Source organism: Oryza brachyantha, chromosome 7, assembly GCF_000231095.2.
Source record: "Oryza brachyantha chromosome 7, ObraRS2, whole genome shotgun sequence".
In the NCBI taxonomy this organism is placed as follows: Eukaryota; Viridiplantae; Streptophyta; class Magnoliopsida; order Poales; family Poaceae; genus Oryza; species Oryza brachyantha.
This window is the reverse complement of record NC_023169.2, coordinates 16,852,990-16,876,984: the sequence shown is the minus strand read 5'-3', so window position 1 is coordinate 16,876,984 and position 23,995 is coordinate 16,852,990. Positions and strand designations below refer to the sequence as shown.

General features: G+C 40.6%; 5 protein-coding genes across 5 annotated transcripts; 1 reads left to right on the top strand and 4 right to left on the bottom strand.

Annotated features, from left to right (window-relative positions):
* Positions 1 to 197: 197 nt before the first annotated feature.
* LOC102700728 lies at positions 198 to 8,913 on the bottom strand. The gene is made up of 20 exons (XM_006658802.3): positions 8,725 to 8,913; positions 8,571 to 8,640; positions 7,949 to 7,991; positions 7,539 to 7,616; positions 7,340 to 7,424; positions 7,170 to 7,252; positions 6,952 to 7,009; positions 6,229 to 6,339; positions 5,760 to 5,817; positions 5,487 to 5,583; positions 5,004 to 5,039; positions 4,644 to 4,780; positions 3,662 to 3,732; positions 3,524 to 3,577; positions 3,263 to 3,405; positions 3,007 to 3,156; positions 2,021 to 2,254; positions 1,832 to 1,891; positions 1,135 to 1,368; positions 198 to 754 (listed from the first exon to the last, which is right to left on the bottom strand). Exons 1-20 carry the CDS (start codon positions 8,837 to 8,839, stop codon positions 608 to 610), a joined length of 2,064 nt encoding a protein of 687 aa, XP_006658865.1. The 5' UTR covers positions 8,840 to 8,913; the 3' UTR covers positions 198 to 607.
* A 2,405-nt stretch (positions 8,914 to 11,318) lies between these two features.
* LOC121055030 lies at positions 11,319 to 12,024 on the bottom strand (the record flags this gene model as incomplete). The annotated part of the gene is made up of 1 exon (XM_040526397.1): positions 11,319 to 12,024. A coding segment is annotated over one exon (528 nt), but the record flags the coding sequence as incomplete, so codon positions are not given.
* A 5,440-nt stretch (positions 12,025 to 17,464) lies between these two features.
* On the top strand, positions 17,465 to 18,197 carry LOC107304639. Its single transcript, XM_015839585.1, has one exon. It carries the CDS (start codon positions 17,567 to 17,569, stop codon positions 17,957 to 17,959), a length of 393 nt encoding a protein of 130 aa, XP_015695071.1. The 5' UTR covers positions 17,465 to 17,566; the 3' UTR covers positions 17,960 to 18,197.
* A 204-nt stretch (positions 18,198 to 18,401) lies between these two features.
* Positions 18,402 to 19,579, bottom strand: LOC102699884 (xylanase inhibitor protein 1-like; the record flags this gene model as incomplete). Its single annotated transcript, XM_040526336.1, has 1 exon — positions 18,402 to 19,579. A coding segment is annotated over one exon (981 nt), but the record flags the coding sequence as incomplete, so codon positions are not given.
* A 1,671-nt stretch (positions 19,580 to 21,250) lies between these two features.
* Positions 21,251 to 23,280, bottom strand: LOC102699609 (29 kDa ribonucleoprotein A, chloroplastic-like). Its single transcript, XM_006658799.3, has 4 exons — positions 22,887 to 23,280; positions 22,334 to 22,435; positions 21,677 to 21,976; positions 21,251 to 21,538 (listed from the first exon to the last, which is right to left on the bottom strand). Exons 1-4 carry the CDS (start codon positions 23,226 to 23,228, stop codon positions 21,476 to 21,478), a joined length of 807 nt encoding a protein of 268 aa, XP_006658862.3. The 5' UTR covers positions 23,229 to 23,280; the 3' UTR covers positions 21,251 to 21,475.
* Positions 23,281 to 23,995: the final 715 nt, after the last annotated feature.

Below are 23,995 nucleotides of genomic sequence, written 5' to 3'. Positions count from 1 at the left end.
TCTCTATTCCAACACTAGAAAATTACTGTTTGTAACACATAGAATATGAAAAGGCTGAGATCTCCATCTTCCGACTTCTAATTTATTTTTTAGAATATATAACTCCATATTCTCAAAAGTTTAGTACTATTTAAAATAGCTTATGACCTATCGAGAAACTGTAAGAAGCTACAACCGCCGGAAGCTCCCCTCAGCCCCTAAGCTGAAGGAAAATGTAGCTTCAATTTGTTAAGCACCCACTCAATACATGCAATATCTACCCCCATGAACTAAAAAGTGATCAATACTATTGATAACTTTCAGATACGTTCTATATTGAACCTGTAAATTTGTGGCCCATGTTCCAATCAAGCTTTGAACGATAACAAAAAGAGAGTTATCAAGCTAAGAGGGATCAAAACTATGTTTTTCGCAGTTCTACAATTGATCAAACCAAAATAAGTAGTCAGCCGTGAAAGTGAAACACCAGCTGATACCATCAGATTTGTCAACTTCCAAGCAGCTAGGTAGATACACGAAAGATCAATTGGTCGATGTTTTTCAGATTTCTGATGTGTGATTAGCGTTTTTATCTAGTCCTATCGATGGTTATACATGGTTCAACTCGCTAGTCCGAATCAGAGTCGGTCATCTCCCACTGACGAGCGTCTTTGGGTTCAGGATCGGTAGACTCCGTGGGCTCGCCAAACAGTGACGTGCTCAGCTTCGGACGAAGACGACGCCTCTTAGTCTTGTCTTTAGGAGGAGCTTCACCCTGTAAGGCAAACATTAGGTCAGAATTTTAGAATCGCCCATGCAGACAATGAGTGACGGTAATAATTTTAGAATCGCCCATGCAGACAATGAGTGACGGTAATGATAGTGACATAATGGCAGAGGATCTCAATCCATTCTGAACACATAATTGACTTTTCTGGGGGATTAATTGAACAAATTTATGTCAATATTTGATCGGTTTTCTTGCATTTTTTTTGCTCAGTTTAATAGTTTAGGCTAAACTGTACTATCATTCACCTATAACTGATTTGAGAGAACATATGAGAAAGCTAAGCTGGTAGAATGAATATTTGTTTCAGTGGGAAAATAAAGTTCAGGAGAGCACTCGTATGATTGGTATAATCAAAACGCACTTACCCCTGGAGTGGTCTGAGTTGGTTGGTTGCTCTTGAACCATATTACTCCCATTGAAATGCATGCAGACATAAGCAAAGCTGGACCGATCCTTGGGTCAGTCAGGTAATCTTTGAAATGAAATCCACTATTCTGAATCCTGTGTTTTACGCTGCTCCCTGCTGAGCGGATACTTTTGGTACTTTTTAGCCATTCCTTATTTGTTTCCTCAGGCACAAGATCTGGTACCTTTGAAGTCTACATACACAGGAAAAAACCACATACAAGCAATGAAACCTAGGTGCTGATGTTGAGTATAAATGAGTGTGTGCATTCGCTGGTCACACGGTGATTCTACAGTTAGTGCCAAAACTAAATCTAGAATATGCTCAGATAGATACAAGGTATACGGATGATATAATATTTTCTTAGAGGCTAGTAATGATCATATTATGTCAATTGTGATGTTAGGTAAAGTAGGCCAGACATACGATGCATAGAGATTGGGTCAAGTTTGAACAAGTCTTGCCGCTGGGATATTCTTGCTGTTACAAGTTATGGCAGAAGCTAATGTTCATCTCACGTTGGTTTTAACCTTTATAGGGGACATGCTAGAAAGAGTTTTAAATGATTGTTTAACACAAGAAGACATGCTAGAGACTGTTTAAAAGGAAGCACAAGGATTTGTTTAATATCGATTGCAATGCTTTAAGATACTTACAAAGTAAGGTATTTCCCTAGTATCTCCATCTTTGATGATCTGGGAAATCCATTTGTTTATCTGCCAAGTGATGAGCAACCAAGTTAACAATGTATTTAGATTTTTCAGTTCAACTGCCTGACATAACATGATTACAGCAGTAGAATATAACAGATATACTATGTTTCAACAAAACATTAGAATGCTCACCTCCTCTATTTCGTCCGGACCTTTATACCTTGCCACTAGCTGGGAGGCATCAGGAATATGCTGTCCTTGGAGAGCCTCCATAAGATTATTCGTTTTCTCAGCTTTCAACGCCTCATATGTTGCATTTCTTTGAAAACGTACAATAAACAGTTCAGATTTATCACTGTCATCTCCAAAACCTCCAGGACCACAGGCTCCACTGTAATCAGTTGCAAGGTAGAAGGCACAAAGTTTCTGCAAACGATTCAGAAGACAGACATGTAGTACGTAGTCATGCACTACCTTCTTTCACAGACTTGTTTAATTGGCTTAGGGTGTAAAATGCTTCAATTACTATGGCTTCCAGTGGTGTACATGGCAATCATGGAATAATCAAAAATGTACATTTTTTATTTGTGGGGATATTTCGCTTGGCATAAAACATTTCTTCCAGGATTCATAGCACTTTTAGAGATACCTTATAATTCTTCCAAAGAGACTAATCATGATGACAGATGGGTATGTTGTGCAGGACATACCCATGGTCTATATGATCCATTTTACTCGTTTCTTTGAAAAAATGATACTGAAAATTGATGTGCACATCAAAGGCTACCATTCTAGATTGTAAGATGGTAATATAGTGGTGTAATGGTACCTGATCTCAATGCTAGGTGAGGCAAATTTCAAAATAGGCAAATTTATAATGGCATGGATCTAATTAACCCTACTTACAAATATCCCCAAACATGCTTTTCCTCAACTAGGTGAAGCTACCATTCTAGAACAAAATATCATATATAACAGTCACATTATCTGCTGCATTTTCCTCTTGCTTTCTGTCAAAAGGACTAATCAATGAATGGATGCAGGAATGATAATGTGAACTATCTTTTAAAGTTCATTCGACCCTTTGAAGATCATGTCACCAAACAGCAAGTACTAAACACAAGCTCAAAATACAGTTGTCAGTTAATAATTAAAGTTAGCACTGTGAAGCATTCTACCTTCTGGACTTCTCCATCTAACCAAACAAAGGTTAGCCTGTCATCTTTTAAGGCAGCTGCAGCACTTGATGCCACAACTGAACTATCCATACTCCCAGAAGTACTTGCGTCAACATCACTAAATAATTGGTCTTGGGCCTTCCGCAAAATCTAAAGAAGTTTGAATTGCAAAAGCAACATAAATTGGGAAGACAATAATGAAGATGAAACAATTGGCTTAAATACATAAGCCCCCTACCAACTACAGAAAAAATACCTGTTTCCTTTTACTTAGCTCTACACCAGGACGACCAGCAACAATTACACAATACCAAATCGCCGTGTCATTTCCAGCACGTGAATAACCTCTGGCATCACAACCAAGTTCCAAAGATGTATCGCTTCTTAGCTGTCGGAGTTCTAAACAAGAAAGGAGCATATTGAAGAGATCGAATATTTTCTTTTTCAATAGAGAAATGAAATTACAACGGTAGCATGACAATTCAGTATATTGCTGATCCACAAACTTAGTTAATACCTTGGTGCTTATGCTCCTCTATTATTTTTGTGAACTCTGACTTGGTAAAAGTTCCTGAAATAGATGCAATAAATAACTAGAACTCAACAGTGCAGAAAACCCAACGATAAAAGAGATACATAGGGAAAGGAAACTTGCCATGGAATACAACAGGCTTGGCACCTGGTCCCTTCAAGAAAACAAGTGATGGAGCTGATTCCACTCCTAACCTGCTCCAAAAGAGACAAGAAAACACTAATAAAAAGGAACTCGTCATAAATTATTTGTGCGCTTTGACACAGGGATCTGTTTGTTCGTTGAAATGTTCATTGGTTTGAAAATCATGTCTTTTGAACACTAGTGGACCAGCCCTATCTGTGATTTCAGCACGCGGTGTTTCAGATAGCCAACTTCTCTTCTCCACAAAAGAGCTCTATAGCTCCCTGGAAGTAGTCTTGGTTGTTAGAAACTTTAAAATCCAGACATTTAACATCTAAGCACATCAACATCAGTAGGAGTTGTTTATAAGGGCAAAGGGTTAGGAAGCAGATCCACAGCAGTAAAGTTTTATTAAGACCAAAACTGACTTGAGTCTCTTCTATTGGACTTTTCGCAGGATGAATCATCAGAGGCAACAAAGATATAAACATATAAAAGTCATGCAACAGTAAGCAGATCAAGCATAATAATAATATTAACTGAACAATAACAACATAGCAAAAGGGAAGAATTATATAAAACAAAAGAAAATAAAGTTCATTCAGTTTGATAAACAATTAAGTTCACTCATGCAATCTATGTGGATCAGCAGTTAATATGAGAAAACTATTACATCTGTAGAAGGTCAATAGTTAATACTAGAAAATTACTACAGCAGCTAGTAGCAGTTATATTGAATAGAGATATAAAAGGTGCAGTATGTAGCTTTGAAGTTAAGAACAGATTTAGATGGATGAAGCTAAAATGCATGATAGTTTTCACTATCTTCTATAAACTGAATAAATTTCCACATTTACTAATAAAAACATTATTCATTACAAAATTATCAGCTACCAGTATCAATTATAATACTGAATGAGCATATGAATACCAACAAAGGTGAATATAAGATATAACAGTAAATAGTACATAAAGGACATACGAATTCCACCAAATCTGGGATTCATCTTCTTTCCATAAGACAAATGCAAATGATGCATAGGTCGAATACTCTTGGGCAGCTTGGCGAAGGAATGGAGCAGCACGTTCCCCAGTACTTGAAAAAAAGATAACCTTGACCTATGTAATGCAAAAGACAGTAGCAGTGATTTTGATAAGAAAAAAACGCACACAGAAATCCCTCTAAACTGATTCTATCAATATTGTCATTCCAACAGATATATTTATGTATACTCTCCTGATGAAGTATACATAAAAAATGATGCAAGAAACTACATAAGCGAAGTAGCTATAGATGCACCAGTGTATGATGCACTAATCAGTAAAGTGAAGTCAAATGTACCTTATGATGACTGCTCTTCCCGATGAACTGGGGGCCCTGAAAATGAGATAATCTCTGTATTAGAGAAACATAATACTCTTGGATAAAAGCCTGTCCAACTAAAGCGCAATTAGGTTACATGGTCATATACTTCAGAGGGTAGGTTAGGGTCATCCTTAAATCAAGACATGATGTCACAAGGGATCACAAGGAGATATAACCTCAGCCAATGAATATAGAATCTAGATGTTAAAGAACTGGATATAAATGGATAGTATTAATGTGACTGGAATAACAAAAGAAGATTTCCAGCAAAGGAACAAGGAAGGCAATGTTATGTGTAACATATAGTAGGCCGTATCAATCTTAACTGCTAACTCAAGATGGATGGAATTAATTAAAAAATCATTTGTACAACAGTTAGCTTTCTATAACTTAGTATGATCTTGGGACAACCATAAAAAGGAACAAAATTGAAGAAATAGAACCAGTCATAAACCTCACCAATGTCTCCTTGGAATAGTACAAGATACGAGGTAAACCAATAACTGACGTTGCCACCCAGTCAACAACCGAATCCACAAGAAGCTCACCTGGGTACCTAGGCATACAAAACAAAGTTATATTGATTACAATCATAAATTCCCTGTTTATAATGGATCAGCCAAGACATAAGGTTCCATTGTGCAAAAGCAAACATGGCAGGAATGAATAGTCGAATAGATTGGTCAAACTCTTAGTATTTATCTAAATCAATCCTTTGACTAGAATAGTCACCTCATGTAACAGGATGGACTTCTGCAGTTTGAAGGATATGCAACAAGAGTGGGTAGACCTGCATGTGACGAACAAATATTGTAAGCGCATATGGCAGAGAAGGCTATGTTCCGAGCTCCCACTAAAGCAAATTAAAAATTAACAATGAACTTTAGGGGCAAACTTTGTGAAAGTCTTTGGGTTGTATTCATCAAATTGAAAGGGACCCTTATTTCTTGGTCATAATCATAGATAGCGAACCCTGCCATTGATCTTGAATACTCCCCTTTAGATATCACGGTAATATCCAGTGGTAAATTCATGTGAAGTACCCACATTGACCTAATTTAATGTAATGCCAGTGTCCCTAATCATTTTGATAAAATTTATGTAACAATAATGACTGGCCGAAATAAACATGACCATGTGCAGATTTGCTGCACTTGCATAGTGCATGTTATGATTAACAGGGAATGCTGATTTGACATACCATTACGGAAAAATGGTTGTTTAGAGAACCTTTGTTCTGCAAAATGACCAGTTAGTTGCACATCACCAAGTTCTACCATAGCAGTGTTTGCTACACCATCCAGTCGATTGCCTAAATCATGAAATATAATATTCAATCAGAGGGGGAAGAAAGGTATATGAGACTTTATTTCAGAGAGGGCTTCTCTACAGAATATAACAATTTTCCATTCTTAGAAAGTAGCTGTAATTACATTAACACCAGTACACCACCAAGTTATTTGGAAAAGGAGATTTTGTTAACTCAACCATAAACATATCCATCAAAGTACTGCTCAATAAAAAAAATAGAGAGGAAGAGACAACTTCTAAGTTTGCATACCTTACGAAGAATCCGAGCCTTATAATATAAATAAATATAATGCTCAAAAGTGCCAAAAATTTATGCCAGCCAAACCATCTTAATAGAAAAATATGACATGCAGATACATAACATGCCAGTTTAAAAGGGGGAAAGAGAGACCAACTATGTTTTTTTTATCAATCTCACTTGTACCATTTATCACAACTCTAGTTTCTACTAATCCTACATGAACAGTACTAAGTGGGACTTATTGCAATCCAGTTCAGCATAGATCTAACTATTAGAGGAAGAATATTGGTTCTAATTTTTCATTGTGTATAAACTATGTAGTTAAAGGCAGCAGTGCACCAAAAGCTAACTAATTCAATGCGAAAGACATACCAATTTGTTTCCAGTATTCAATAAATTGAGCACAGCGAGGACTACCCTTTGAATACACCTACACAGTAACAGTAGAACAAAAGTCAGCTAGAAGCAGAATACTGTTTCCAGTATTCCTACAAAAGAATAATCTTAAGAGCTGTGTAAATATAATGTGAAATAGACATCTGAAGCCTACAGTAATAACATAAGCCAGAAACCAAGTATTTTCAACTTACCATTATGAGCAATGGGTGTTCTTGAGCAATAGTATGCATGAATGACTCGTAGGTCAGTACATTGACGGCGTAATCAGTTGAGTCTATGGAATCAACATAGTTAAATGTCAAGAATAGAGAAACCAATGAAATCAATCCTAATTCTAAGACATTATACACACAGAACTTACAAACTGAAGAATCTTTTAACAAGGGGAGATCTATTTTCAGAAAGTGCTCTTTTTGATACTGTTCTTTGACTTTCTCGAGGACATTCTACAACAAATCATGATTAAATGAATGAGCGAAGGTTTGCCAGAAACAAAAACATGACTGAAAAAAAAGTGTTGATCATGTCAACACGTAAACCACACACAGAGAGAGCAGCACCTTATGATGGTCCAGACCAAAAAGATCATAATCCCTTTTCAAAATTGGATTTGTCAACAGCTCATATGCATAACGGATCTGCATAAAACACAAGAAGATTGCAACGTTCCATGTTAGCAAAAGGCAGGCATTGAACATATCTGAAAAGCACATAGATAAGGTTCAATGGCTGAAGCCTGAAGGTGTGTAATCCAAAAGTTCATATAATCCCTCTAGTTTTAACTTTGAAGGAGAAACCACAGAGACATAAAAATGTCATGTTTATTCAAGGTCTTACAATTTACGAGAGAAAACTGTTTCAAGACCCATGTGTGGAACTGTGGATTGCTGAAAACTTCCTATGGAAAATTTTATCTGTATTCTACTACAAGATTGCTAGCAACTAGACAAAGGGGTTGGTTTTGTCTTACCTTAATAATATCAGCAGTTGTTTGTTGATTTGTTTCAGCGAGCCTGAGTTGACATTGAAAGAAAAAAGTCACACAGTTTACCACAATGGATATATTCAAACTTCAAATGAAATAAAGTAGGCATGCATTGCTAAAGTGAAATATAACTGGCACAAGCATTTTCAGTTTCAGGTTTGGAAACTGAAAGCACTTGAAAAGCCCCATTGAGTCGTAATTCACCAAACCGTAAGCTTGGCATCCACTTACAAGTAATTTCATTAAGTACATTACTGAAACGCTAGGTAAGGACAATTAATATTGTTCACAATATCTCAAATCTATTTCTTTTTCAGCACAACCAAGTATGATCATCACTACGACACTACCTATCATCTCCCACGTAAAGAACATCTAGATTGGATTAAATTTTACAGTAGCAAAAGCTATGAAATCTGTCACAGATAAGCACAGCAGCACTACCGTACTGGTAAACTCCAGATAGATGTGACCGTTAAGACCACATCGCAATAGATTACTCCAAATACACTTATGAACTGCAGTTGGCGCTGCATACTCCATCAAACAAAGCAGGCTGCAGAAATAAACCCGAAATTATTAGCAAATTCAGATCAATCACACCCACCACTCCTTGGAGAGCAGCTCGTAGGCCTCCACCACCCTCTCCACCGGCGCGAACCTCTCGATCCCGAGCGCTAAAAAATCCAACCAACCGAAAAACAAACTCTCAGAACGATACCAAATTTAGTGAAACTGGACCTGAAGCGGGCGGGTCCCACCGTCGTAGTGGGTGGGCGGGAAGGAGTGGGGCAGGACGAGGAGCTGGAAGAGGAATCCGGCGGCGGAGAGGAGGATGGGCAGCCAGTAGCGGCGCACCTCCGCCGGAATCGCCATCGGAGATGGATTCCGCCGCAGCAGCGCGGGCGGAAAAGGCGAAGGGCTCTGCACTTTGCGTCGCGAGTGGGGTTTTTGGCTTTCACCTGTGTTAAGAATAAAAAAAAAATCTGACTTTTTTATATAGTTATGGTATAAATAATGAAATTAATTACTAAAATATTAAAATTCTGCTTCCTCCAGCTTTTTTTCTATTCGGCATCATTAACTAACTTTGGATCTATATTTGATATTTAATAACTTACCTTTTTTATATTTTTTTATAAAAATAAATTATATAAACGGTTAAATATAGATTAAAAGTCAACGGTATCAAATAAAATAAATCAGATGGAGTATTAGAGCAACTCCAATGGCCTAGGTATAGTCCTGCCTAAATTTAGAGATTTAGTAGCCTGGTAGAAAAATAGAAAGTGCAAAAAACTGAGAGGAAACCAACAGGCTATCTAAATCCCTAGACTAGCCATATTCAAAAAGTACCAAATCAGATCAAATCAATACCGGCCGACCACTTTTTTACGTGCGACTGCTCCTGCTGCGGCGGATCAACTTGATACCGACCTCATGCCGTGACGGTCTCTTGCCGCGGCGGCCTCCTACTGCTGCCATATGTTGCCGTGACTGCACTCAATCCGCCTCGACGCTTGCCAATGCGAGTAGTCGCTGCGACGACGCCTGTCGCAACCCCTCGCCGTTGGACGTTGTCGCCTAGGGTATGGATTCCGATGATGAATTCAATCAATTTGTAATGAATGAAGTGATTGATCCCTCCTCTTCGGATGATGAGAATGATCTATTTTTTGGTGCTGCGAACATGATCATTGAGGATTCGGTGAATAATCTAGGTCGAATTGGTTCTGTTGAGGGACATGCGGTAATAGATCGTGACAGACTTTTGTGGCATGGTCTTCTATACAGAGACTATTTCTCAGAGAATCCAACATTTGGAGCAAAGACTTTTAGACGCAGGTTCACATATTTGGTATAATGTTTATGTAATATTTAAGTGATATATATTATAATATTGCTAACTTTTTACTGTACTGTGACATAGATTTCGGATTAGGCAACATGTATTTCTTCGCATAATAAAAGCTATTGAGGAACATGATGACTATTTTAAGCAAAAGAGGAATGCAGCCGGTGTGCTAGGACTATCTTGTCTGCAGAAAGTTGTTGCGGCTTTTCGTATGTTGGCTTATGGAGTACCGGCTGATGCTTTGGACAAGTACATTCGTATTGGTGAGAGTACCGCTCTAGAAGCTTTGAGAAAGTTTGTGTCCTGTGTTGTTGAGGTTTTTGGCTCGGAGTACACGAGGATGCCTAATGAACAGGATACCACTAGGTTACTAGCAATTGGAGTGAGCAGAGGATTTACTGGCATGTTTGAGTCCATAGATTGTATGCATTGGACTTAGAAAAATTGTCCTACTGCGTGACAGGGGATGTATAGGGGATATAAAAAGGAGCCAACAATTATACTTGAGGCAGTTGCATCTAAAGATCTATGGATATGGCATGCATTCTTTGGCATGCCTGGTTCACACAATGACATAAATGTGCTTCATAGATCTTCTATATTTGCACGGCTTGCCGAGGGGGAAGGTCCACAAGTTAATTACAAGATCAATGGACACGATTATTCAAGAGGTTATTATCTAGCAGATGGCATATATCCGTCGTGGGTAATAAGAAAAAAATATTTTGCAAAAGCACAAGAAGCATGTCGAAAGGATGTTGAAAGGGCATTTGGGTTCTACAATCTCGCTTTGCTATTGTTCGAGGGCTGGCTCGTTTGTGGGATGAAGACACTCCATAATATTATGACGGCTTGCATCATAATGCATAACATGATTGTTGAAGATGAGCGAGATGAGGATGATTACAACTTCAACGATATGGGACAATATGTGTGCAACTACGACGACATGGGAGAAAGGGTGACGATTTCCCATAATGCTGCACTTGAACCGGATGCTTTCATTCAGAATTACAAAAACATTAAGAATAAGAAAACCCACACTCAGCTTTAGGCAGACCTAATTGAGCACTTGTGGCATAACCAAGGAGACTTATACCACTTGGATTAATGTTCAGTAATTGTGTACTCCATTTAATAATTATTCCAGAGGATGATATTGTTATTTTATGAATATTTAATTATTTTGAGATGGTTAGCTGAAAGCATGGAATTTAATTGTTTCGTTTTTAGGTCCTTTGTATCCTTAGTAGAGAAACATGACACTCTTGTGTTTGCTAGGGGTCCATTCCGAGGTTACCAAGACATTTTCATGTGTCTTCTTAAATTTGGCACCTAATTCAGTTTGTTCAGCAACTTGAGCCAGCCAAAAAATATTAGGATAATTTAGTTTGTTCAGTGCAATATGCTGCAACAGGAAAAGTTGCAAACGGGAGACTGCCTCAAGTGCTTTCTCACTGTTCTTTTTCATTATAATTAAGTATCAAACCGCATGAAAAGTTGAGAACTGAATAAATGAGAACATAATAGTTTCATGACACTTCACTCCAATAGTTTCATGACAAGAACAGAACAGAACCTGAACTCAAACTAGAATTGTGCTAAAACTAAACTCAAACTGAAACTGGACTAAAACTAGACACATCTAGATATTGAAACGTCTTGCAATAATCTCATTCTAACGCCCTTCATAATATTGTTGTTGTTTGTAGTTCATTGTGCTCAGATCCAAACCAAGAATTCTATCCTCTTCCTGCTGTCTTTGGAACTCAAACTTTTCTTTCTCCAATTTGATCCTTTCTTCCTGCAGAGCAAAGGCTTTGTTGCACCTCTCTTCTTTCTTCAACTCTTTGTCATGGTCAGCTTCTTTCTTCTTTGCCATTAGATAGTCAACAGCTTCGACAGTGGAACGTTGCCGTAGCTTCTGTTTCTCCTTCTTCTTTACTTCAGGTCTTCCTGATAGTTGAGAATCAGAACCACCAACAGGAGGGGCGGCAGGGGGATCTAATTCAATATATGAATTTGGCACTGTCTTTTGTTTCTTATTGTTTTGTTTTTTGGCACATCCAACTTCCTTGCCTTTTTCCATCCACTTGGGCTTATCCTTCAGGATATTCCAGCAATGCATCAAGGTAAACTTCCTATGCTTCTTGTCTTCAGCCTTGAACAATGCACATGCTTTTGCAATATGCACATTGAAACAAAAAAAATTATGACAAAGGAAACCTAAAATAAATGATATAGCACTCAAATATTGTTTGTTACCTTGTCATCAACTCAAGAACCACTTTCGTTCCTAGCCTCAATCCTAGACACACATCCACAAAACAAATTCACATCATGTAGTATAGTGGACCAACGATTCATTAAAGAAACTTCTGTATGAGTTGACTCAAACGTCTTGTTTGCATGGAAATATTCATGTATTCTTCTCATAAAATGTGCCTTGTGATTGATCAACCCCTAGAATAGGATCCATGCCCACATTCAGCCGAGCTGATACAAGAAGTATGTCCTCCTCAGTGCTGAAATTTTTTATTCTACCCTGAGAACTCTTGGCTGTTGCATGAGCTTGATGGATGGTTGCCTCACTAGTAGGTGTGTCATCGTGAGATTCTTGAGAACCACTCATTAGGAGATCAGTGTAAGACCTTGTATCCATAGCACCTGTCAAGTGAATAGCACTAGTATGATTTTTGAGAACCACTCACTATGCCATCACCCTGCACAGAATGAAGATGGCGTCTCAGTATCTTCCCAGTAGGCAATTATTCAATCAAGAGATTCATTCCGTGCAATGCAAATGATCAAGGGAATATAATTTTTTTTTCATTGTTGTGTCATGCTTGGCATATGGTGTTGAACTTGCAGAATGCACTTCATACAAAAGTTCTGTGTAGTGTGGCACTTAATTTGCTTCTTTTAATTCAGTCATCCAGCCATACTGCACTCCTCATTGAAAATTTTAATACTACATCCTGAATATCAACATTGATTTTTGTATATACAAAAAGAAGATCAGCATCGATTTACTTGAAGAACCTAATATTTGTCTGGTGGTTTACATCTAGAAAACTTAATAACCCTGGGTTGTTCATCTATGAATTTTCATTTGACAGCATGTGTTCAAATATTTACATCTGCCAGGGTGATTGTATATGGTCAGCCAACACTCGAAACATATTGACAACACCAATTGAAGCCTGTAGACCCCCAATTTTATCAACAATCAATTTATCCATTAGACTACATCAAATGGAAATATATGAATTGAAACATCATCTCACCATTGTAGACCTCATCGTCGTTGGCTTGCGTATCATTCTGCACATTCTCCGGCATCCGACCATTGAAGCTTGTGGGAGGAATCACATGAGAGAACATTGAGCCGATACCGGTTAAATCAAACTCTCTCTCCAGATCCACCCTTACTGCTGCAACCTGAGAAAAATTACCAGTCCCGACGGATTCATTACATGAGCTGCTTTCCCCGTGCGCTGTTGAACGGGGACGCGGCGGCCTCCACATGGCGAGACGACGATGGCCAGACGGAAGCGGCGCGACGGCAAAAGGGCGACGACACCAGATGGCAGCGGGCGAAGGCGTGACAGGGGGGAGCAGGGAGACGGCGCGGCAGGGTGAGGTCGGCCGAGGGCGACGGCGTGGCTGCGGTCGAGGGCGCAACGACGGGAGGACGGAGAGGCGGCAGAACGAGGGCGGGCAGCGAGGGCGCGGCTGCGGGATGCCGGGCACGTGGGATGACGTGCGGCGGCGGCGTCCTGTGGGCGGGAGCGGTGCGCGGGAGGGGAAAAAATGCGCGAACAAACTCTCGGTTGCGCGGGACGAAGGGGATGGCGAGCACGGCAGCCTCGTGAAACATACCGAGCGATCACGAAAATATTGCTAGCCAGATAGCGATCGGACGAGATGAAGAGGCTATTGGATTGAGATTTTTTTGAATTTTTTCTATTTTTACATTGCCAACTCAGTTTACAGAGCCTTTTGGAGTTGCTCTTATAGATATAACATGATAAAAAAATTCAAAAAAATCACCAGTTAGCGGTTTGAAGGAATAATTAACTCTAAAATAACTCACCTGATTAATTGAATGTTTTACAGATTTATTCATGTCAAATTCCTCCTTTTCTCCAACGAGCACGAGCGCAAGAACGGGTGGCAGCGACGCAGACATGTTACTTGAAGTGTTAGAGAGGTGGGGCTCGGGGTGTTAGAGACACGAAATTATGTATTTGGAAATAAAAAATAATTTATGTTTTTATCAATCTAAAAGATAAGCCTAAAAAACTATGATAAAGCAATTCCAAAATTAACTTTATTAAAAATTAAGTATATGGGAAAAGATAAAGATAACGGTGGGCGACATGGATGGATGGGCATATGGCGGCACGGTAGCCCAAGGTTGCTGGAGGATAGGTGAAGGAAGCTAAAACGAGAAATCATAAAACTACACATTTAATACTAAATGTTTCATAAAAACTATAGATTTAGGATGTTGTTATATAAAAAATACATATTTAACATCAAATTTTATCACAAACTATAATTTTTGTAACTTAGAAAAACAATATGCCATGTATATACAATCTAAATCTAAACATGTAGTTCTTCGATAAATCTAGCAAAAAATCTATAGTTTCCTAATACATGAACTTAAATATATAAAATATATAGTTCTGGGATAAATTTAATGTTAAATCTATAATTTTGGGGTACACATTCTTAAATATTAAATATTGAGTTTTACTATAGTTTAATCAAAGTACACCCAGTTTTGCGAAATTTACTCTAAGATTTAATAGGAAACATTTTAGTTCCTCGCAAATTTATGTGAAAATTCTTTAATCCGAATACTCACTGTGTCCTAAAAATAACTTTATTTTTCATCCAACCACACGTAACATATACAAAAGCAAAATGACTAATTTATCTTTTACTTTTTCGAACCTCAATACAATTGTTTTGACATTACTTTCTCTTTCACAAACTTCAATACAATAATTACATATAAATAAACTTGTTTTGTGATAAGCAAGAGGTGAAAAAGGTGATCTTATTTTAAGAAACGGAAAGTTGACCCTACATGGGTGCAATTTTTGCTGTATCATCTAGCCAAAAGCTACATGGGTGGGCAGCTTCGCTCCCATCCTTTCGACTTCTAAGCCAAAATTTGTATTTTTTATTTTAAATTTAGAGTTGATTTTATGATTTTTTATCGAAATTTGTTTTTTCTAGATCATTAAGAATATATATATATAATTTTATTCATAAATTATTTTTTATTTATAAATATACCGTTTGACTTTTTTCATAAAAAACAAACAATAACCTCCTTATTTCCTATCATTCTGGTTCGTCACTTTGCGGAAGTATGGGTGTGACCAAATGTGTTACTTCGTCTCTCGTCTTGGAGCCTACGTACAACCTACTATAATTTAGTTAGTTGTCTACTTTATCAAGTATGTGTGTGACCAAATATACGTGTTTGCCATATAGTCAGAAAAAATGATACATGCATGAACTATATATTGCCTTTGTTTGCATGTACGATGTATGGTACGCGTCCATGCATCGGTTCCCTCGAACGCTGAGAATCCATGAGAGATGTAAAAGGAGGCGGCCTGTACCTCGTCCCAAACAACCCCCAGTCACGGATTAAGTTTTCCCGGATTAGCGATTAGAAATTGCTATGCATACGACTCAATCATCCGATTTATTTATGACTTAACTATCTAACGGATATAATGTCATTTATTTAACCCTCTTTGTCTAATCAATGATGGCAGTGTTCTACGTAGGATATAATGTCATTTATTTAACCCTCTTTGTCTAATCAATGATGGCAGTGTTCTACGTAAGCTGTACAGTTGAGTCATACGTTTTTAAGTTTTAATTTAATCACAGCCCAACAGATTAATTAATCAATTAATTTGCACGTGCAGGCTTCCGTCACGATGGCGCATCCCGACGGCAACAGCGGCGGCGGCGACGGCCACGTCGTCGTCGACGTCGGCGCCAGCAGCTGCGCCGTGTGCACGGAGCCCCTGGAGTGGGCGGCGGTCGGGCCGTGCGGCCACGGCGACGTCTGCCCGGGGTGCTCGCTCCACATCCGCGCCTTCCAGAACAACCGCCTCTGCTGCATCTGCAGGGCGCCCTGCCACTTCTCGTCGTCACCAAACACGACGCCATCGCAGCCGCCGCCGCCGTCTGGCCCGCCGTCTCCTCGAGGCTACCGCGGTCTCCGGGCGACGGGTACTCGTAGGTCGAGGGACGGGTAGGCGAGTACTGGTACTTCGCCGGCATGGATGCCTTCTTCCAGACGAGCGGCAGTACGCGGCAGCGAAGGCGGCGGCCAAGCTGGTCCCGCCGGCGCCGCCACCGCCGCCGCTATCTTCTCACACGAGTGAGCTAAGCGACTCCGATGGTCAAGGTCAACGATCTGGTCGTGATCCTCCTGACACTCCTGACAGTGACAGACCGCGCATACGACTACCTCCTCCTCCGTTCTATAATAACCTCATTTTTTCTTTTTTCTATGTCTAACGTTTCGTCTTATTTAAAAAATTTATAAAAAACTTTAAAAAATTAGTCACGTATAAAGTACTATTCATATTTTATCACCTAGTAATAATAAAAATATTAATCGTAAAAAAATTTTAAATAAGACGAATAGTCAAACGTTGAACACGGAAAAACGAAAAATAGGGTTATTGTGGGACGGAGGTAGTAATAAGTAATTAACTCGGCCGTGTGCAATTAATTCATCTATTAACATATTTTTTGCTTGTTTAAACCTTTAATTAGGCTTGAGTTAAGCGCTAATTAACCTTGTGTTTTTTTCTTTTTTTTTCCTTTTTCAGCGACGTGAAGTGTTTGAGGCCATTGGTTTGTTTTTAGTTTTCGTCTTACTCCTCGTCGTATTAGCGTTTCATTAGGCTCGAGATACGCGCTAATTAACCTTGTGTTCTCTTTTCGTTTTTTAAGTTGCCGTGTTACTCCAGGCCTGTTTAGTTTGCAAAAAGTTTTTCCAAAAACATCGCATAGAATTTTTCACATCTAAATAGAGCATTAAATATACATAAACATTAAAACTAATTGCACAGTTACGAGAGAAATCGTAAGACGAATCTTTTAAGTCTAATTGGTACGTGATTGACCATATGTGCTACAGTAATCTACATGTGCTAATGACGGATTAATTAGGCTTAAAAGATTCATCTCGTAGTTTATTGGCGGAATCTGTAATTTATTTTATAATTAGACTACGTTTAATATTTTAAATGTGTGTCCGCACATCCGATGTGATGTTTTTGAAAAAAAATTGCAAACTAAACAAAGCCTCATTCTCGTAATAGCGTTTGCGTGATCCGCCGCCGGCGGTAGATTAATTATAGTCTTATCTGTATAGACAGATTAATTATTTGTTAATGCTGATTCGGAGTAAATATTATAGGCGCGCAGTAGTTGCGGCGCGATACGGAAGATAGAAACGGAATCTTACATAAAAGAAAGGAAAAAAGCGTCGGCTGCGGGGGAAATAGGATCGGATTGGCTAATGAGGTACTACGTAGGAAATAGAGATATGTATCAGCGCAGAACGAATCGGATTTGGCGGGTGCGTCCGTGGGCTTTTTAAACTGAGGCACGGAGACTCCGCCAGCCAACATCATCATCGAGATCGATCCGCAAAACGAACCATTGGAAGTAGACAGATAGGAGGCTAGCTTCCCATGGCGGACGGGAGACCGAAGCGGAAGGAGCCGGAGCCGGAGGCGGCGTCGACGGAGGGGCCGTCGGACTGGATCCATACCGCGGCCAGCGCTTTCTGGCTGGTCCAGGAGATGAACGAGCAGGCGAAGTTGGACGAGGAGAGGCTGCGCGAGGACAGGGAAAACGCCGCGTGGGTCATGGCGACCCTCCCCGAGTTCAGGAAGAAGTTCAACCTCCCGGTGCGTACGCCGGAGGAGGAGGCGGAGTACACTGCTGCCGCGCTCGCCAACCTCGACCGCCTCCGCGACGACGACGGCTTCGATGACTACCTCGACCTCCTCGTCAGGCCGGAGGACCGCGCCCTGAGCAAGCGCCGCGCCGTCGACGATGGCGCTCTCCGTCGCTACCACTAGGATCAACCAATTAAAGCATTATATATAGTTTGTTTTCAAGTTAATAATAGATAGTTCGATTTTGTCTTTTTTTTAGTCCTGCAGTGGCATCGGCTTTAGCACGTTGGTTTTGTTCTTTTCAACTGATTAATGTAGTTTATCGGGTTGATTAAGGTGTTATGATCAGTTTTGTTCCGGCAAGTAATGCTCGTAGTTAACCCGAGCAAGTAATGCTCGTAGTTAACCCGCCGCCGTTGGGCCCGCCGTCTCCTTGAGGCTACCGCGGTTTCCGGGCGACGGGTACTCCTTTTTAAAGCTTTATAAATAAATTATTTTTTATTTATAAATATACCGTTTGACTTTTCTCATAAAAAACAAACAATAACCTCCGGAGGACCGCGCCGTGAGCAAGCGCCGCGCCGTCGACGACGGCGCTCTCCGTCGCTACTACTAGGATCTCATCAGTCAACCAATTAAAGTAATCGTTGATTTTTCAAGCTAACAATTGATAGATCAATGGATGCATGTTGGCATCAATGTCCTTTAAGTATTTTGTCGTTAACAATAGTAGATCACTAATTGTTTTATTCTGCCAAAAAAATCCCAATTTATTTAGGTTAATGTATTTATTGAACTAAGTTACAACTGCAACAAATTAGCTCAAGCCCAGGAGTGGACGTAGCTACTGTAGCCGCTCTGCTTGTCGCTGTAGCGATCCCAGAGCACGAAGCCGCCGTAGTTGGCCGCCTTCTGCAACGCCGGGACGTAGCTGTAGTAGAGCGTCTTGGGGTAGATGTACCCGCTCCGGCCGCCCTGCTCCGGCGGCGCCGCCGGCAGGCCGAAGTAGACCCGGCTGCGCGGGTACGCCGCCGTCCACCTGTCCCAGGCGTCCTCCCAGTACAGGGTGCAGTTGCCGCCGCCGTCGCCGTAGAACCGCACGTGGACGCGCTCGAAGGCGCCCGTCGCCAGCGCCCGGCCGGCGCCGCGGTCCGGGAACGCGCACCGCGTCGTCGCCGTCAGGTGCAGCGGCCGCCCGCCGCTGACGCTGCTGCGCTTCGCGAGCCCCGCGGCGAGCACGTCGTAGCGCTCCGCCGGCGTGGCGTGCTCCAGGATGAAGTCGACGCCGTCGAGCACCGCGTCGCCGAACGGCCGCGCCACACTGCTCCTGCGGGAGCCGCCGCCGCCGCCGCCGAGATAGGTGTTCCAGAGGTGGTCGAAGAGGCCGAGCGCTGACTGGTTGGTCGGGAGCGAGTAGGCGCCGCCGGGCCCGCCGATGGCGAGGGAGACGAGGACGCCCTTGCGCTGGCAGTGCTTGACGTCGCCGCCGATGTCGCTCACCGGATGGCCGGAGAGGTCGAGGCGGTAGTCGCCGTGGCCGTAGACGTTGAGGAAGGACATGACGACCATGGTGTAGAGGCCGGTGTCGCACGCCTCACGGAGAGACCCCTCGTCCTTGTTCCGGCCCCAGAACACCGTCACCTGCCCCGCCGCCGCGGCCGGGCCGGCGAGGAAGAAGAAGAGCTGGACAAGAAGCGCGGCTACGGTGACCAAGCTACAGCGCGTGAGCGCCATTGATGATCTCTTGGCTCCTTTGGAACGTGGAGCACTAGCTAGCTTTGTACTCGTGGTGGTGGCGAACGATCATGAGACAAGCATGTCCTTATATAGGCAGCACGGACGGAGATGAAGCTAACTAAAGTTGACCAAACTTGACTGGTGCACATTTTTAAAAAGTAGGGGATCCTCGAAAACACAGGATTTTCATGTAAACTATTATCTCCGTTAAATAGTACTACCTCCGTTTTGTATTATAAGATTTTCTAGCCTTGTCTAAATTCATCAATTGATAAATATATATAATTTATATATATGTCTAAATTCATTAGCATCCATATAAATCTAGACAAAACTAGAAAGTCTTACATCGTAAAACTGATTGAGTATAAGATGATTTTATCTTTACTAGATTCATGTGGATGTTAATTAATATGAATATATATAAAAATATATTATGATCCATAGACGAATCCAGGAGTAGTTCATTTTCTCCAAATATTCTTTTTAAGGCCTCTTTTGCTTTAGTACTTGCTTAGCAAATGGATTTGGGAAAAGATATATCACCGATGAAAGAGTATAATTCAATCTTGGTCATTTATTCTTTACAATCAATTAATCCTAATCATTCATCCATGTTATTTTCTAATCCTGCCTTTCATAAACCATTTGCCAAACAAGTCCTAAAGGAAAAAAATATGAATTCTATAGAATTTTGATTCTCTATGGTTTTTTATGAACCTTTAGTACATGCATTGAATCCTATAAAATTCCTATGAGTGCCTCATTCAATATAGCTTTTGGAGAAAAGTTAACCCTTATGTCCAACCTTTAGAAAATTCCTTTGTCTTATCTCTACTCAAATTTATGTGTTTTTTAATGGCTAGCAGTTCAATCAAACACATATTTATGTATTTTTTTTGTAATTCTCTATTTTACACTTGTAGTCATGTTAAAATCATATGTTTTTATATCCATCTATCTTCTTAACCATGTATTTCAAAGAAATCCTGAAACTATTTCAAGACTATGTGGTGCAGTAGTATAGGAACATATAAACATGGTTGGTTAATGCAAAGTCCATAGAGACGATCGGCTCCAAGATAACATGGGAGACAGCTCATCGAGATATCCCAGATCAGATCGATCGTTTTAGGCGAGTTGATGAAAATTAAAGGACATGGAGCAATGGAAGGGGAGCAACGGAAGGGGAAAAGGAAGCACATGCATTACGCGAAACGGTCGATCGGGTACCGTAGCCACATCCATCATCCTTCACGCATGGCTGCACGATGCTGATGGCGCGACAACGCAATCAATAAACTACGAGAGGTCTAACTGTTTATCTATATCTGCTACCGCTGCACATTCTAATACTCGATTAGATGTCCCTCTTTTTTAGGTTGTTTAAATAGTTGTGAGAAATTTTTTTGAAAAAAACAATAAGATAGAATAATTTTATACATCACTCTACAAACATGTGTTCAAGTTTCTCCACGGTAAGTTATTAAAAAAATAAATTGAACCTGAGGTAGTTAATGCATATTTAAACTCATGTTTGTTTGTTTTTATATTTTATAAAAATCAAATTTGATCTCACATGTTTGTGCAGTAATATATCTCATATTAATCTATATTATAAAAAACAAATTTTCCTTAACCATTCAAATATATATCATGCAATAAACGAGTAGATACCATGGCAGAGAGTTCATGAGTTTCCCTACATGTACATTCAACGGCTGAGATCAAACGAGATTGTAAGAGTCGATGGACATGTTCTTTTTTCCAAGAGGCTCTGTGCATTGCATCATTGGGGAAAATCTTCCCCTCGTGTACATTTTCACTTTCAGATCTTCTCAGTCTCTCATTAACCACATCAGTTTTCGTTTTGGCCAGACGGGTGTACAATAGTAGAAGCTAGAAACTAACATCTGGAAAGCACATCATAATAAACCTCTAAATTAATGTAACAAAAGAATTTCAAAATTGACGCCTTGGCTTTGATTCTGCAACTGTAACTCGGATCTGCCTGCCGTCCAGATCCTAGAGAGCAATATCACATACTCAATTAGCATATTTAAAACGAATGAAACGATATGAAGAACAAGTCACCTCGAGCAACTAAGCTAGAGGAAAATGGTAAACTCAGATGTGGTAACAAAAAATATGTTTGGTACTTACAACGCCGTCAAGATTTGATATGGCATTGGTGACTTCTTCAGCAGAGCCATAGGTAACGAAACCGAAACCCCTTGACCTGCCACTCTCCCTGTCATAGATGACCTTGGCATCAAGCACATTTCCTTGCTCACTGAACAAGTTCTCGAGCGTTGAGTTGTCGACGCCCCAAGAAAGGTTCCCTACATAGACCTTGTTGGATGAATCGAAGTTGTTCCCGCCACCTCTAGGTGGTCTGGGCGAGAATTCATCCCGGGCCGGAGGTGGCCCTGAGTTTACCCTCAGAGGCCTTCCTTGGAATGTCTGTTTTGAGACAAGATGATTAGTCAGTAATGTTCAGTGTATATTGCCAGGCATTTGGTGTGTCGAACATTTAGCAAAATGCCAAAATGACATGAAAAGGCAATTGCTCATACTATGAATCAGATTCCAGTATTTTAGCATTGCAACCCTCAAGTATAAGCTTTTGCTACATAAACAGTCCACTTAAGGTAAACAGTCTGCATAATGTATCAATACTAACAATAATACAGTTCATAGAAACTTTTAGCAGAATAGTACTAATGTGCACATTTTCCACTATAAATAACTAGCCCACTTCATCCATATATAAGCATATAACACTATGAAAAAGGTATCATCATCGGAGCATATACTCACATATCCATTGAATTGCTCGACAGCTGCACCGGCTTCTTCACTCGAAGACATTGTGACAAATCCAAATCCACGGCTTCTTCCAGTCTGTCTGTCGTATACAACCTGAAAAAAGGATAGATCTTATTATCATTATGTTGTTGCCTTGGGCTGGAGACTGGAGTGCTGGACAATTGAATCGAGCATTCATCTAATTTTGCATAATTTGAACTACAGGACCAATTAAAAACGATTCCATTGAGAAACTATCTAATACTATCTAACAAATGTACGCAGCAATTAAGAGATACATAAAAATAATGGTAATTACGGGTTAATTATAATTTTCTTTAATTAAAACACCGCTGCAACTCGCTAGTCATACAAATTTTCAATACAAATCCTAGACAAACTTGAACCGATTCATTGCAAGAATTCCTCACGCAGTGGATGCCTTGGCTCTCAGGTCTACCAACCCACGCATCAATGAGCAGAGCTCACATTTTGTATAGGAATACAGCGTTCACTAGCACAATCGCGTCGCCCAGTTTACCAAGATGAAACAGTTGGTTCATACCTCGACCATCTCAACGGAGCCGGCCTGCTCGAAGAGCCCAGCGAGCTGCGCGCTGTCGACACTGAACGGCAGGTTCCCGACGAACACCTTGAGGTCCTCAGCGAACTCCCCCTCCGACTCCTCCCCGCCCTGCGACTCCTCCGCCTCGACCTCCTCCGACACGGCGACGGCCACGGGGGCGAGCCGGCTCCGCGGCGCCGCCAGCGCGGCGCGCAGCGGCGCCACCGCCACCCCAAGGTGGAACGACGCGGAGGCCGCCGCCGCCGCCGCCTTCGTCTTGGGGCCGGAGGGGACGGGGAGGAAGGTGCGGGAGAGCGAGGTGGAGAAGAGGGTGGCCGCCATGGCGCCGCGGAGGTGGTGGGTCGCGGAGATGAGGCTCGGGGAGACGATAAGGTTTTGGAGCTTGGAGCGAGCGATGAGTAGGGTTTATATAGTGTGAAATGGTCTAATAATGGGGTGGGTTGGGGTGTGATATTTTTTGGGGTGCAGATATTTTTTAGGTGTGGCCCACTGTCGGTGGGAGAGAAAGAGGTCGACCAGGCTGTTTTAGCTGGAGTATCGACTGTTTGTCTCGTTCAGATTTGAGGGAGCGTTGGGGTTGCTGGTTGCTGGTTTGGAATCGGATAGGATAACGGATGCTCTGGCCTTGACATAATGGAAATGGAAATGCTCCTAACTTGAAAACCCTTCATAAAACTTAGCACTAACAGAAACTAAGGTACTATTTAGTTTTCAAAAACTTTTTTAAAAAACATCACGTCGAATATTTGGACACCTAAATAAAACATTAAATATATATAAACATTAAAACTAATTACATAGTTATAGGGAAAATCGTGAGACAAATCTTTTGAGCCTAATTAGCATATGATTAGCCATAATTACTATAGTAACCAATATGTGCTAATGATGGATTAATTAGACTCAAAAGATTCATTTCGTGGTTTCCAGACGGAATTTAAAATTTGTTTTATAATTAAACTATGTTTAATACTTTAAATGTATGAACGTAAGCGTCGATGTAACCTTTTTTCCAAAACTTTTTGGAAACTAAATGTAGCATAACTTTACCTTCTGAGCAAACAAGAACATCAAATATAAAGTGAACA

Bases quoted from the DNA above. Each gene is read 5' to 3' on its own strand.
- LOC102700728 (XM_006658802.3), bottom strand. From the start codon at position 8,839: ATGGCGATTCCGGCGGAGGTGCGCCGCTACTGGCTGCCCATCCTCCTC. The intron at 7,425-7,538 runs GTGCTGCTCTCT...GATTTGTTGTAG, and splicing joins TTGGTCTGGACCATCATAAG to AATGTCCTCGAGAAAGTCAA. The intron at 3,157-3,262 runs GTATTTTTTCTG...AAACTTCTTTAG, and splicing joins AGCTAAGTAAAAGGAAACAG to ATTTTGCGGAAGGCCCAAGA.
- LOC107304639 (XM_015839585.1), top strand. From the start codon at position 17,567: ATGGCGGACGGGAGACCGAAGCGGAAGGAGCCGGAGCCGGAGGCGGCG.
- LOC102699609 (XM_006658799.3), bottom strand. From the start codon at position 23,228: ATGGCGGCCACCCTCTTCTCCACCTCGCTCTCCCGCACCTTCCTCCCC. The intron at 21,977-22,333 runs GTGAGTATATGC...GTCTCAAAACAG, and splicing joins TCGAGCAATTCAATGGATAT to ACATTCCAAGGAAGGCCTCT. The intron at 21,539-21,676 runs GTAAGTACCAAA...ATTGCTCTCTAG, and splicing joins TATCAAATCTTGACGGCGTT to GATCTGGACGGCAGGCAGAT.